Source organism: Tachypleus tridentatus, chromosome 4 (genome assembly GCF_004210375.1).
Source record: "Tachypleus tridentatus isolate NWPU-2018 chromosome 4, ASM421037v1, whole genome shotgun sequence".
Taxonomy (NCBI): Eukaryota; Metazoa; Arthropoda; class Merostomata; order Xiphosura; family Limulidae; genus Tachypleus; species Tachypleus tridentatus.
In genome coordinates this window covers 11,250,168-11,264,251 of record NC_134828.1, presented here as the reverse complement: position 1 = coordinate 11,264,251, position 14,084 = coordinate 11,250,168, and the positions used below count along the sequence as shown (strand labels likewise).

At 34.3% G+C, this 14,084-nt stretch overlaps 1 protein-coding gene across 1 annotated transcript in view; it reads left to right on the top strand.

The window, feature by feature from the left end:
* Positions 1–14,084, top strand: part of LOC143250016 (CWF19-like protein 1) — a 52,076-nt gene that overhangs the window by 1,340 nt on the left and 36,652 nt on the right. The window contains exons 2-5 of the mRNA XM_076500651.1: positions 7,221–7,305; positions 7,943–8,018; positions 11,009–11,110; positions 12,707–12,924. Coding sequence (XP_076356766.1) covers positions 7,221–7,305; positions 7,943–8,018; positions 11,009–11,110; positions 12,707–12,924 — 481 coding nt within the window. The remainder of the gene's footprint in view (positions 1–7,220; positions 7,306–7,942; positions 8,019–11,008; positions 11,111–12,706; positions 12,925–14,084) is intronic.

The following is a 14,084-nucleotide window of genomic DNA, read 5'->3' as shown; positions in this document are numbered from 1 at the left end:
GTTCCCAACCAGTGGGTCGCGACCACCAGGGGGTCGCAAAGTCTCGGCAGGGGAGTCGCATAGCCTTGTTAGAAGTAGCTTGGGATAACATTAATTTTATTTCATCAATTACATTTTCAAGTCGCGAGTGCCAAAAGGTTGGGATCCCCTGATCTAACACTATACGTGCATATAGGAAAATAACATCTAGGAAATGATGAAAAATATTATTTATCTATTCATGAAAAATTGGAACCTTTTAGGTCTTATCCTGGAGTATTTTAATATAAAAGTTCACATATTTAACCAAACAACATTTTAACTGTTATGTAAAAAAAAAATCTTGCATCTTTGGACTATAGGACCTTCAGAGTAATGGGCTCTTAGAATAATGGACCGTCACTATCTCTGTCATTTTCATATTTTTACTAATGTAAAAAAAAAGAAAGATTTCTATCATGTTTTCAACTCATAAAAGAAATGGTTTAGAAAGAAATGGTTGTTAAAATAAGAAAATTAGTTGTGATGGGATAGTTTTGGATGTCCAGTCCTGAAGCTGTGAAATTAATGCTTTTAACTTTTACATTACCAATAACTGATTGTTGTCTGTTTTGAAGCATGCATACCAAAATGCGATTAGTTGATGTATCTGCATGTGTATGTATATATATATAATAACCACAGACATTGGATGCCCTTAGTATTTATAGCCTTCCAAAACACACATTTCTTCTTCCACTTGTATTTATTTTACTTGACTGCTAGGATTTGTTTCTTTACCAATCTAAGTATTGGTCTGATTTTTTTCTTTCTTGTTCCTGTCCTTTGTACCTTACTCAGCTGATCTTGATGATTATTTCTTGAAATTCTTCACCCATGTCCTCCATCCTGGTATTGTACATGAGCACCTTATTCAGATAATGTTATCACTTTTTCTCAATAAAGTCTCTCTAATGGGTTTGCCAATATTATGATTGTTCAGAGATGCTTTGAACGTTATCATGTTACCCAGTTTATTTTTGAAGTAATAATTATATTAATTAAAACTTTTTTCCTTCTAACTGGCAAGGCAATTTGTGGTATGAATTTCTAGATTAGTATTTCTGACAAGGATTCTTGCAAATTGGGTCCCTCATATTCCTCCTCTAATATCTAGCATTGCACAACAATTGGTGGTGGTGGTGGTGGTGGTGGGGGGAGTCTGTCAGTGATTGTATTCATAGTGAAATACAGATTCAGGTCTGTAGTGGTCCTCCAGTGGCAACTGAGGCTATAATGGAGGGTGATCCTTGACATTTTGAAGAAACTTTAATTTTTTTTTCTTGTGTCTTCTTTTAATCTGTTGCATTTTTATTCCCTCTGTAGGACAGTGGTATATTTACAGAAATGCAATACTTGAGTTTGAGGTTTGATTTCCTCGGGTGGTTGTGGCAGGTGGCCCAAGGCTGCTTTACTCTAACAAAACACTTCTAATCAAGATAATCAACAAAATCTTTAAATGTCCTATGAAAAGCAAAGAGGAAGCCACCTTGGGATAAACTTCCTTTGTTTTATTTTTCTTCTGTTGGTTTTTAGAATGTGTGCTGTTTTGGGCCTATTCACAATTGCTTTTGAGCCTGCATCTTGCATGAAGGCTAAAAGGTGTGGAAGTGGATTGTTAGTTGTTTTGGAAGCTTTACTTTTTAGTTATGTGAGGAGACAATTAGGCCTTATCCAGCATGTTGGAATTTTGTGATATCACCTACCACCACCAGGTGGAGGTATTTTCCAACTCTAAGTAATTCATCTGCTTCTCAATGCTTGGGATTCTAAGTTGGAGTTTGTAGTTTGCTTAGACAGTTCAGTGTCCCCTGAGAGGACAGAGTAAGTCTGTGTACTTGCAATTCTACATTTTGTTTCCTTCGCTTCACCTTGTTAGAAAACTCAGGGTCACCAATTTTATTGGTGATGAACTGAAATAATTCTTAGCATGCATGTTGGTTGAAATTTCTGCTACTTCATTCCTTCCTGTTGTCATTAAAGTCTTGGATTCCGTCAACTCTTACAGGAAGTCATGCGTAGGATGTCTTCAACAGGTGTAGTGGACATTGTCTGACACTAGTGTTTGGGTATAGTGCTCACAAAACCCTGGCGTCGCTGCAGTGACTTTATATGGCACTGTAGTGCATCTCCTCCTAGGGTTCCATGGTGGGTAGGGTCAGTGGGCACTGAAATATTCTTTTTTTTTGTATGGATACCCCTCAAAGAATCCTTAACAGCATATCTTAATCTAGTACCCTTCAAAATTAACAAAGTTAACAAATCAGTATCTACTTCTAACTGTCCCTACCACATCTTCCAGTCATTGACCAACTTCACCTTGTTCAAGCCCAGGTGTTTCCATGGGGTCTTCCTCTCTTGACGCCCCAAAAATTAACCCATTCGTTCACGTCCTCAATCACTGGAACTTGTGTCTACAAACTCTGACCTGCCTACTCAACCCAGAACAGGTTCACTAGAGAGTGAACGACCCACATTCAGTAAAGGAAAAAAGCGTGGTCGCAAACAGGTCTCCATGTCAAATTCTCCTCCAAAATAAAGAAAAGTGGCCACACTAATCCAGTGGAACTGTCGAGGTTTTCAATCAAGTGTGAATGACATCAAGGATTTGATTGACTTTTATCATCACAACTGTCTTTCTTTACAGGAAACATTTTTAAAACCTACTAATACAGTCATAGTTTGACAATACTCCTTATACCAAAATGACAGGTCATGTGTAGGACAAGGACATGGGGGAGTAGCACTGCTGGTTGATCAACATATGCCCATCTGGTCCTCATCATTGAATATGCCCTTGGAGGCTGTAGCCATCCATATCTCCTTGGGTCATACCATCACTGTATGCTCTCTGTACCTAACCCCTGGAAAAAATGATCATCTCTATGATGTTGATGCCCTCATTGAGCAACTGCCAACCCCCATTTTAATTTTGGGGGTTCTTAATGGGCATAATCCTCTCTGGGGTGGTTATAGTATTGATCTGAGGGGTCGTGCTATAGATCATATGCTCCTGAATCACAACCTGTCTCTCTTCAATATTGGCTCATACACTTATTTTTAATGCACCCAGTCAGTCATTTAATGCTATAGATCTTTCTGTTTGCTCCCCTTTGCTTTTCACTTGCTTTTCTTGGGAGGTTGACATCAATCCATGGGGTAGTGATCATTTTCCTATCATATTAAGAGAGATTGGCCGTGGTCAGTGCCACCTGACCTATGTGCATCAGTGGAAGTTGGACCAGGCCAACTGGCTCTCTTTCACTGCTCCCTAGGAACTTGATCCTGCCATCTTGTGTAAATCCATATATTGTCCAAGCAGCTGCTCAGTGCATCCCCAAAACCTTGACATCTTTCCCACAGCATCCCTGTCTTTGGTGGAATTCTGCTTGTTCTATAACATGAAAAGCTCAGAAACGTGCTTGAGGTAAATTTCATAGATATATCAAGCTTACAAACTGCACTACATTTCAGTAAGCCCATGCACAGGCTCTGCGAGTTAGATGACAAAGCCAGAAGGAATCTTGGATTAAATTTACTTGCAGCATTTATTCAACCTCCAGTCATATGGGACAAGATCTGGAAGGTGAATGGATGGTGTACTTCTGCTCTCATCTTTATCTTAATATGCAATATATGAATTGTATGATCTATATTGATTCACTCCCTGTCTATTGGCCCTGACATCATTCAATGTTAGTTACCATCCTATTCTTATCAATATCCAAAACAAACTGACTCACCTCTGTCTATCATCTACCTCTGCCCACGTTTTTTGGATACCAGGTCATGTTGGTATTTGTGGGAATGAGCTAGCTAACAGAGTGGCAAAGTCCATCTGCTCTGGCTCTATCACCACCGTTTCTGTCCCATATATGGACTATGGTCAAGTTATCAAAATCTGATTATACAATAGTTGACAGTTGACCTGGAGTAAGCAATGAAATAATAAGCTTTTTCAAATCAACCCTTCTTTCACTCTTTGGCCATCTTGTTTCTGTAAAGATCGAAGGGAGGAAGTTGTTTTGGTTAGGCTACGCATTGGTCACAGTTTTCACCACTTCCTTTTATTTGGTACTGATGCACCAATGTATGGTCTGTGTGGCATTCAGGTCACAACCATACATATTTTATTATCATGCCATCGTTACAACCAAGAATGACGACGCCATTTTAAACATATTTTTAAGGTAGGTTTGCTCTTGATATTAGTCTGTGTCATAGGTGATACTGGCTGCTTCACTCATGTTTTTACATTTTTAAAAGCCATTGGTCTTTTTAATTTAATTTAAAGTTTTTGTTGGACTATACACTGTTTCAGCATGATTTCTTTTGCACATTTTAATTTTATTTTGACCTGAACCCAGGACTGGAAAGGCCAACTTCTGGTGACTGATAGCAAGTTTGAACTTAATGGTTCAGTCTTCCTGGCAGGTCTTAATTTTATATATTTCAACATTCTTTTCCATATACCATTATAGTGTACTACATCATGTTTGGCACAGATAGCCTAGTAGCTTGTGCCAGTAAACATGAAATACCTATCTACCTACAGGAAATCATAATTTTGTCTTATTTGGGAGTTCCAACTCTGGATATTAGCCCTTGATACAAAGTTACCCAGAATAGATTCTGTCTGTATCCAGGGTTTCCATTGCTTAGTTGGATTGCCAGCAGTGTTGGTGATTATTGTGTACCTTCAGGGGCTGTGGGAGCTCAGTTCCAAGAATTACTTGCCTTTGATAACCTGAACCATGAGTTCAGGAGCACTGCAGGCCATTGAGTCACAATTAGTCATTCATTTCACATCTTCACCACAGTTATCCATCCAACCTGTACTGTTTCTATCTCCTGCAGTTCATTGGGATTTGGAACTTAGTTCTAGGGTTATCTGTGTTTGGTTGGTCTGGAGGTAGTGAGAGTCATGCTAATTCTTCAGAGTTTTTATTTCTATCAGTTGTTGGGCCTATGCAAACAGGAGATTGGGGTCCAGTCATCCATTTTCCTCATTAATATCAGTGCCTAGATTCTTCATGGTTTACAAGTTACTCATTCCTCAACTAGTGTTGATTGTTTTACTGGGATTGTAGATATCCAAGTTGGTCGTAGTTGGCTCCTGTCTGTTCTTTGCCATAACAGTGGTATATCACAACTGTTGGTGTTTGTGTTGCACAATATTCAGATATTGCAGTTTAGGGTGTTTCCCATAGGATTCACATCAGCTTCATATAGGTTCTGCCATATTGTGCAAGGTTTTTCTTTTTATCCCCTTTATTTTGTCGTACTGTGCACACACCATTCTCTTGATGATGTGGTTACTGCTGTTACCATTACATCAATCGTCAGGCCATCACATCCCGATTCTACTTTCAGAAACAGCCAAGGCAGGCTTCCCTTTTAGACTGGGAGTTTATTCTTATTCTAATTCAATACATCATCAGTCTAGGTATTTTTTATTTTGTATCTCATCTCTCAGTTAGGCTTATCTGACTTATCTCTAGCTCAACCCTATAGAATAGGACATCATACTCTTTACTCATGTACCATACTCCCACTGCATGGATGGTTTTTTTCTCTTCTTGGCACATGGGCATCACTTAAGTCTGTTATGCCTTTGGAGCAAGAACTCAAGCATTCTTTTTAATGGTCTTTATGCAACCAAGGATTATACACATCTCTTTATGAGTTTTTTTTCCCTGTTTCCTTAGTTGAGATTATTCTTCGATCTCGAGGGATTGTTAAATCATGACTCTTCATTGATTTCAGTTTTGGCTTATTAAAGGGTAAATTGTCAGACGTAACTCTGATAATTCTGTGGTAATGTCTTGTGTTTCTTTCTAATGGGAAGGCTGGTAGGCTAGTAGTTGGAGTTTCAACTACTACTAGTCACAATTTATTTATATTGAGGAATGCAGTGGTAAATGGAGTACCAAGTACTAATTTGAGGAAATTTAAGTTAAAGTAATGAATCTGAGACTGAGATTCAGACATTGAATACTTTTAATGTATTTTTCACAATATTCTCTGTTATCATCAACTTGTAACATAACTTGGAATAAGTAGCAAACTCTTCAGTACAACTGACAAATGTTTCTTAATTGTACTTCCAATGATGTTACTAAATCAATTACATGGTATCGGTTCAGTCATATTTTTAACTATGTTGTTTGATGCTAGGAAAGATTACAATATGATACTAGAGGGCTTAAACAATAAACATTTGGCAAGTCTATCATAAGGTTAGTCATAGCTTTTCTGTAGGTCTTGGAGACTTTGCTGGCCACAGCAACTGATTGATTTTGTTCTTTGACTTTTTGTGACTTCCAAATGACTTTCTAGCTTCAAGCATGGGTTTTTATGCAAAGTCTTTCTGGTATTCAACAGAGATAAGTATTATTGGAAACACATTTTCTGTTTAGGAAAATGTAAACTTTTGAACAATAAGGGCATGATTGTTCTGTATATCAGGCCTCAACAAATTGCAGGTGCCAGGTCATTATTGTGACTAAAAATTCTATCATGGCACCTACTGTTTTATTTGATTTTATTTGTGCATAGGGCTGTGACAAATAGATCTTGAATATAGAATAGTTTTAGACTCTTTGATGTCTGGAATTATTTTCTCATTCTTTGAGTCTGAAATCAAACTTTGTTTCTAGGATTTTAATAGAAAATTTAGCTTCTTCTGTTTAATTAAAAACCTTTTCATTGGAACTTTATAATTGGTGCTAAAAGCAGCTATTTACTTTTATGCCCATTCTTGCTTTTGTTTTTTCTTTCCAGCCAATTAATTTATTTAAAGTCTCTCATCGTTTTTTTTTTATCTTTAAAACTAGAAGTTGTTTTTAAGTTTTTTTGTGTTTTGAAATTTGATGTTTATGTCATATAATGATTTTTTTTTCTGTTTTTGTTTCTTACGAGACTAAAAACATGAGGAAATCTTACCGTAATACACCTTCTTGTGTGTTTACTATTACTTCTGTAACATAAGTAGATCTTTACCTCTCCTGTAGCTGTTGTATCCCAGCTAACATCTCCTGATATTTGGCAAAGGCCCCTTCAACACAGCAGATATGTCATGGTTGATGTATTTTTATAATGTGTGTTACATTTTTGTTGATGTCGAAGCTATACATGTTTCCATTTAAACATTTTAGCATTTACATAGGATAATATAAAGTGTGAATTCTTTGTTTTTACAGCCTTGTAAGTGGAGATGTTGAAGGAAAGTTTTCACAGCTTTTTTCAAGGGTTTCTGCAGTCAACAAGAAAAATGGTCCATTTGAAGTATGTTGACTTTGAGTATTCATAATTACAATTTAGTGTAGATTAACCTCTTAGTAAAATTCAAGCCATTGACCTTAAACTGATGAACTAAAAATAAAATGGAAAATTAGTTGTTGTTTTTTCAGCAGTGACGTATGTCAGTACTTCTCAACCAGTCTATGTTGGATTAGCAGAATGCAAGAGTTCCACATGTTCTGATGCATAATTACATGTACTCTGTTAACAGTTCTACTTTAATGTAATTACCTTAAGTGCTGCCATATTGATCACTAGTAGTCTGGAAGATATAATTTGCACAAAAATAATTAAAAACTCGTAGAAAGTAACATAATGTGGAAAACGTTTACTTTGCAAAAGGTAATTACTTCACTTCCTAGCTTAAAGGTTGAATCTTTTCTTGTTTTCTAAATGTTAAGTACAACTTTTGGTATGTGTGTACAGGTGTCATTTTATGTTGAAAATGTAGTCTGCGGATTATAACTTGTACAAAAAGAAAATCAAAATAGATAAAAGATAATAATGCATGGAAACAATTTTTTTATTTTATAAAAGTTAATTTGTTTTATTAGCTTGAAAAGGAGACTTATTGACAGTTGTTTTTCATATATCTAATACAGTTTGTTGTGTGTTTGTATAGATGTTGCTTTGTGTTGGAAACTTCTTTGGAGAGGATAATACACAATGGGATGAGTACATGAATGGAACTAAGAAAGGTGAATACAATTTCATTTTTTAAAGGCACACATATAAATGCCTGTTGAGATGGTTTGAAACTGGAATAACTGTTTTTTGTATTTATACAAAATTTTAACATTAACTATGAGTCAGAGTATGCTTTGTAGTTACATAAAAAAAGTGAACTTGGTAGCGAGTGTAGCCTATAAGATGTAATGTTCTCACATCTTATAAAGATTAGAATGTATTGTTTTATCGTTAGAGTACCCTTTTTTCTAGTGATATTTGTGGGCTGGAAACTCAAGTGTCATGAGGTTCACCCACCCTTGGAGATTCAGATTAGTTTTAAATCTGTATTCTAACAGAAAATATGCAAAATAATGTGTATGATTAAGAATATAAAATAACAGTAATAGATATTTAAACATTCTTGTAAATACTGTTAGTGAAAATAAAATTGAAGATAGAATAGTGTGTACCTTGCTTAGGGAACCCATGAAAAAAATGAAACTAGTTTTGTTTTTAACCACCACTTTCAGTGTTTCCTACAAACTCATTTTACATTTTAAAATGTATTAGTCTAGTGTTTTAATAAATTGTAACTTAAAATTTTCATTCTGACAGTTTCTTGTCTCTCTCTGTAATTTATAAATACATAAATTTATAAATCTAAAAATGACACAGAAATAACATTTGTTGTGATTGTCTCCACATTCACTATGCAAATAATTTCTGTGTTAAAAGAAATTCCAAGCATTTATTATTAGTTTGCTATCAATATAAATACAAATAATCTCAAGTACAGCTGATAATTAAGTCAAGGAGAAGTTGCCAAAGTTAAGAACAGACTAAACATGGATTTGTTTTCACATATAAGAATACTTTTTTTATACACAAATTTGGTTTCAACAACTTTGTAGTTTTCAAATATGTTAAGAGATTTGAACCAACATATTTACATTGATGTATATGTTGTAACCCACTTATTTAATCTTTTCTAATTAAATTTCTTGACTTTAAACCCCTCCAGTATTTCATGTACAGGTTTCCTAGCTCACTCACAAAAACTGTGGGGGAAAACAAAGGATACATTTTAGTTATCAAATGTTGTTACTGACTTTAAAGGTAATTCCCGATGTCAAACACATTTATGTTTTAATATGTGTATTGAGAATGCTTTACAAATTAGCTTGGTCCATATAAGTAACAGATGAGCTCATGGATGTCATGTGGTCCCTTGTTTGTGTGAAGACCTCAGTCACACAGCTTTCAATGAAATAAAAATATGTTTAGAGATTGATTTGCATTTTCCAAATTAAGTTGTCAAATGGTAGCTTGCTAATTGGTCATGTGTGATTAGACCAGTCTTTACATCTAAACAGTTTGCAGTCAAAAGAAACTATAACTCGGAACAGGGTCCATCAGTTGATTGACCATGTGTGATCTTTGTACCTCTTTAAGGTCCTTTTAAATATAATATTTCTCATTTTTAATATTCTTCACTATATTTCAGTTAATGTTATAAGTCTTTCACATACAAAATATAATATTTTTAATAAAATAAGATTGGTCCATGAATATATTTGTTTTGAATAGTCTGTGTGTAAAGTAATTTTAATGTTAAAAATGCTTTTCCTCATCTCAAAAATTAAAAATTTCCTTTTTGTAATCTTAAAAAAACCTCCTAAATACATTTCACACATTTTATTTAAGTAAAACTTTGTAATTTATCTGTTATTTTTTTACCTTATCTCAAAACGGAATAGGTCAACCATACAAAAAAATTCAGTAATTTTAAATTACCCTTTTTTGCTTTCTAGAATGGCTTTAAATTGTAACGTGAAACTATATTCATTTATCTTAAATAGCGCTAAGTTCATAACAGAAGAATTGGTATAAGACACACTAAAACCTTGTGCTGTGTACAGTAAAATATATCTATGGAGATAGGGTTAACTTCATTAAGTATCTTGTTTGGTAGGTGATAATTAATTAATTGTGATTTGTTATGTTTTGCACCTGTGAAAAGGAACAGTATTCAGTCTGTTAAACTGAAGAGTGCATACTCATATGTATTATCACATTATAACCACCCTCATTTGTTTTATAAAGTTCACAGCCACATCTTCAGTGATGGATACCTAAGGGTATCTTACTCCAGTTCTGAAATCCTATGGATAAACTTTCTTACGATTATTAAAACAAGTTGGAAATTTAAAATTTTTATGTCTGAAGTACATAAGTTTGAAGATTTTAATTGGTCGTTATGACAAAATGTTTTCACTAATACAACCCATATGTCTATTTTTTTAATGTGATTAATAAAAGTTCTTAGTGAAAGCAGTTAATGTTATTGGATATTTGCAGTAAATCTCCTTATTCTTAAGTTTTATGAATTATGGGACATCAAGAAGTCTTTTGACCTGTCAAGGATGTCATGACTCCCAACCTTCCTCAACAAACATAAAACTTGTTACTAAGTCCAGTACTGATATTCTAATTCTTGATGATGAGAAACTCACTTGAATTAAAAATACATCTCAGAATGGCTGGTATGGGTATTAACACTTTTACTGATAAGGAGAGAATAATGTTTCAGCCTTTCTAGGTAATCTTAAACCTGAAGATGACCTAAGAAGGTTATCCACAGGTTATCTCCTTATCTGTAAAAGTGTTACTTTCCATACCAGCCTTTCTGAGATGTCCCAGTTGTTCATCAGCCCTTTTGTGAAGCTCCTGTACAATGGTAGTATCTAACACTAGCTGGAGTTTTGTTCCATTGATTTCCACTTGATTGGAGTATTACAACTTCTTCGTGTGGAGACGTGTGTGATCTTTTTGTATTTTGTACTTAGATCTTTTGTACCTTCAAATTTCATCAAATAAATTGATTCATCTTTCTTATCAGTTCTTAATAATTTCAAAAAAGGTTATCATCAACCCTTCTCTTTTTGTGAAAAACATAAGTTATTTTAACAAAGGAACTGTATGTCCACTTTAAATGATGTGTGTTTTTATTTCTTATTAGCTCCAATCACCACGTACGTTCTGGGTCCAGCAAAGTCTGAACATGAAACATTATTTCCAGCACAAGATGGGTGTGAACTGTGTCATAACATCACATACTTAGGTACATTTTGGAATTCAAATAATTTTTATATTTTGTTTAGAAGTATGAGGCTTACCACAAATTACATTTTACATTAACCTAATGTTTTGTTTATAGAAGTATTTTCTGTATCTTAAATTAGTGTCCTGTTTTATTATTTTTAACTAAAGGTCTCTTTCATAATCATAATTCACAGTTTTAGTGTCACAACTTTAGTCAAACCTTGGTTTATTGGGATATATTTTAGATAAGGCTTTAAAGCATGCATGTGCACACACACACACACACACACACACACATACAAAAGGTGTAAAAGCTCTTGAACCACTTTTTTTTTAAACTTACAGTTGTTTTGAATGTTAATTGTTTAACGTGTAACTCATGTCATTGTATTATGGTTTGTGACCTATTTCATTCTACAGATTAGCAAATTCTTTGTAAAAACATTTTTGATGACTGTATGTACAGTATGTGACTCATAGATAGGAAGCTAATAGAAATAAGCAGTTATACATAGGGTTGTAGAGTGTCACTGGTCTGTTGTAAACCACATCCTAACAGTACTTTTCTAATCATGCTAATTTTCTGCTTGTGTCGTTATTATTGTTACAAGTATTGAGAAGGTAAATTATAAATTAACAATATGAGATTCCTAACCTGCTCTCTTATCACTTTCAGTGCTGTTGTATAGTTTTGTTTTTATTTTAGTCCACAAACAGTGCTATTGTGTATTAGTGAACTGAAAATATAAATTTAAACTGTTTGTTCACTAAGTCATCAGCAGAAAAACTGTTAATAAAAATTAAAAGCAAAAAATACTTGCTAGGTTCTGGCAGTATCGGGTAGACTTGAAGAACTAACAATCTGTAGAATGGGTTTTCAACCTTTTGTAGGTGAAGTCTCACTTTATATGTAATTCTGTACCACTATCCTCGAATACATTCGCACACATGGTAAGGTTGTAAATAAATAATGTTTTTGTTTCATTTATACAAGTAAAGTTGGAGAGCTTGTTCATGGAAGTACTTTTAACTGAAATCCAGCATCATTGTATGCATCAACAAGATATGTTGATGATAGAAGTTATTCGGACATTTGGAGTCTGTCTAATATGAGGTCATGGTTTCCTCTCTCATTTACAGAAAAGAATACTTGTATGCATGAATCACTGGTTAAGAACTCTTGGTATAAGTGTGTTAAATGAATATAAAACTAATCCTTAATGAAGGTTAGAATCAACCAAAGAAAGTTTATGTTAACTGAAAACAAAACAGGATATTTTAGTTGCTGGATTTTAATTTGTTTCACAATAGATTGTACACATGTACTTCTTTATCTGTCTTTACTTTTCATTTTTGTGTGTGTGTGTGTGTGTGTGTGTGTATGTGTGTGTGTGTGTTGTAATAATTGTAATGTTTTGGATAAGTTATGTTGCATGGTTTATTGATGAGGATAGTTCCACTAGTTCGTTGTTTCTATAAGTTTTATATTTTTTGCAGTATCCATATTGTAACTGGTTATCTGAAGACTAAAGTCTTTTAATATTAAATGACATGTACCAGTTAGAGTTGGCAAATGTTTTCTTTTACTCAAACTTATTTCCTTCATACTCATCAGGAAAGAAAGGTATCTTAACAGGAAGCTCAGGACTGAAAGTAGCTTACCTGAGTGGTACAGAGAGCTCAGGAAAACAAGAATTACAAAAGACTTGCGAGTTTAATGAACAGGATGTTGAGTCTGTTCACGGTCCGGTAAGCAAGGGCAGTGAAAATGGTGTTGACATTTTGCTCACTTCAGAATGGCCTAAAGGAATTACAAATTATGCAGGATCCCCAGTAAGTCCCCTCCCACTCACTTGTTAGTTAAGATCTAATTTTGAAAGGTAAAATGTTGTGAATTATTTTGTTATGTTGCTGTTAATTCATTTTGCATGGGTTTCTGATTTTTATAACTGAGTTAAAGCTGAACTTGACAATTATGTGAAATGGTAACCACTGGCATATTTGTTTTCCTCTTAAGACTGGAGCCCGGCATGGCCAGTGGATTAAGGCATTTGACTCGTACTCTGAGGGTCACAGGTTCAAATCCCTGTAGCACTAAACATGCTCGCCCTTTCAGCCATGGGGGTGTTATAATGTGATGGTCAATCCCACTATTCATTGATAAAAGAGTAGCCCAAGAGGTGGCAGTGGGTGGTGATGACTAGCTGCCTTCCCTCCTGTCTTACAATGCTAAATTAGGAACGGCTAGCACAGCTAGCCCTCGAGTAGCTTTGTGCAAAATTCAAAAACAAGCAAAAACAAAACCATAAGACTGATATATTATAAAAAAGGTCCAGCATATGGTAAGTCACAAATTATCCACATTAAAGTTTAAAGGACATTTACCATAGTTTCCAGACATTATATACACATATGAAGAAAAACGTACTCTATCTATATTTTTTATATAATGAAAGGAGATATATCAGTATTTCTTATGCTTTTATTACAGTTGTTGTTTGTACCAGTCTTATATTGACTGTACCTTTACCGTTATCCATTATAAAATTATTAACCCTTAATTCTTCCCATGGAGTCCATGTGGATTCCAGCCAAACAATAACTGCTTCAAGTATATCAAGTCTACATATATATATATGTTTTTACTTTTGACGATTACTTTAAAAAAAAAAAGACGAATTAATTTTTTTCCCTTCTTTGCAATGACTTAAACTAACATAAGGATATGGACCTCACACAGCTACTTGGAGGTTAAATAAGTGATGATTAGCCAACTTCAGTGTTTGTGGGGAGAATTATCTTCTAAGAAGTTCACACCACTGTGTGAGAAATCGAAATCAGAATATTTAAACACCTTTGTAAAAAACGTATTAATTAACATAATTAGTTTTTTTTTTTACTTTGAAAATTTGATCTCAAATTTTAAGGTACTTGGAAAGCTCTAAGATATTTTTTGTCATAATTTAACTTTTCCAATTCAATAACTAAATACA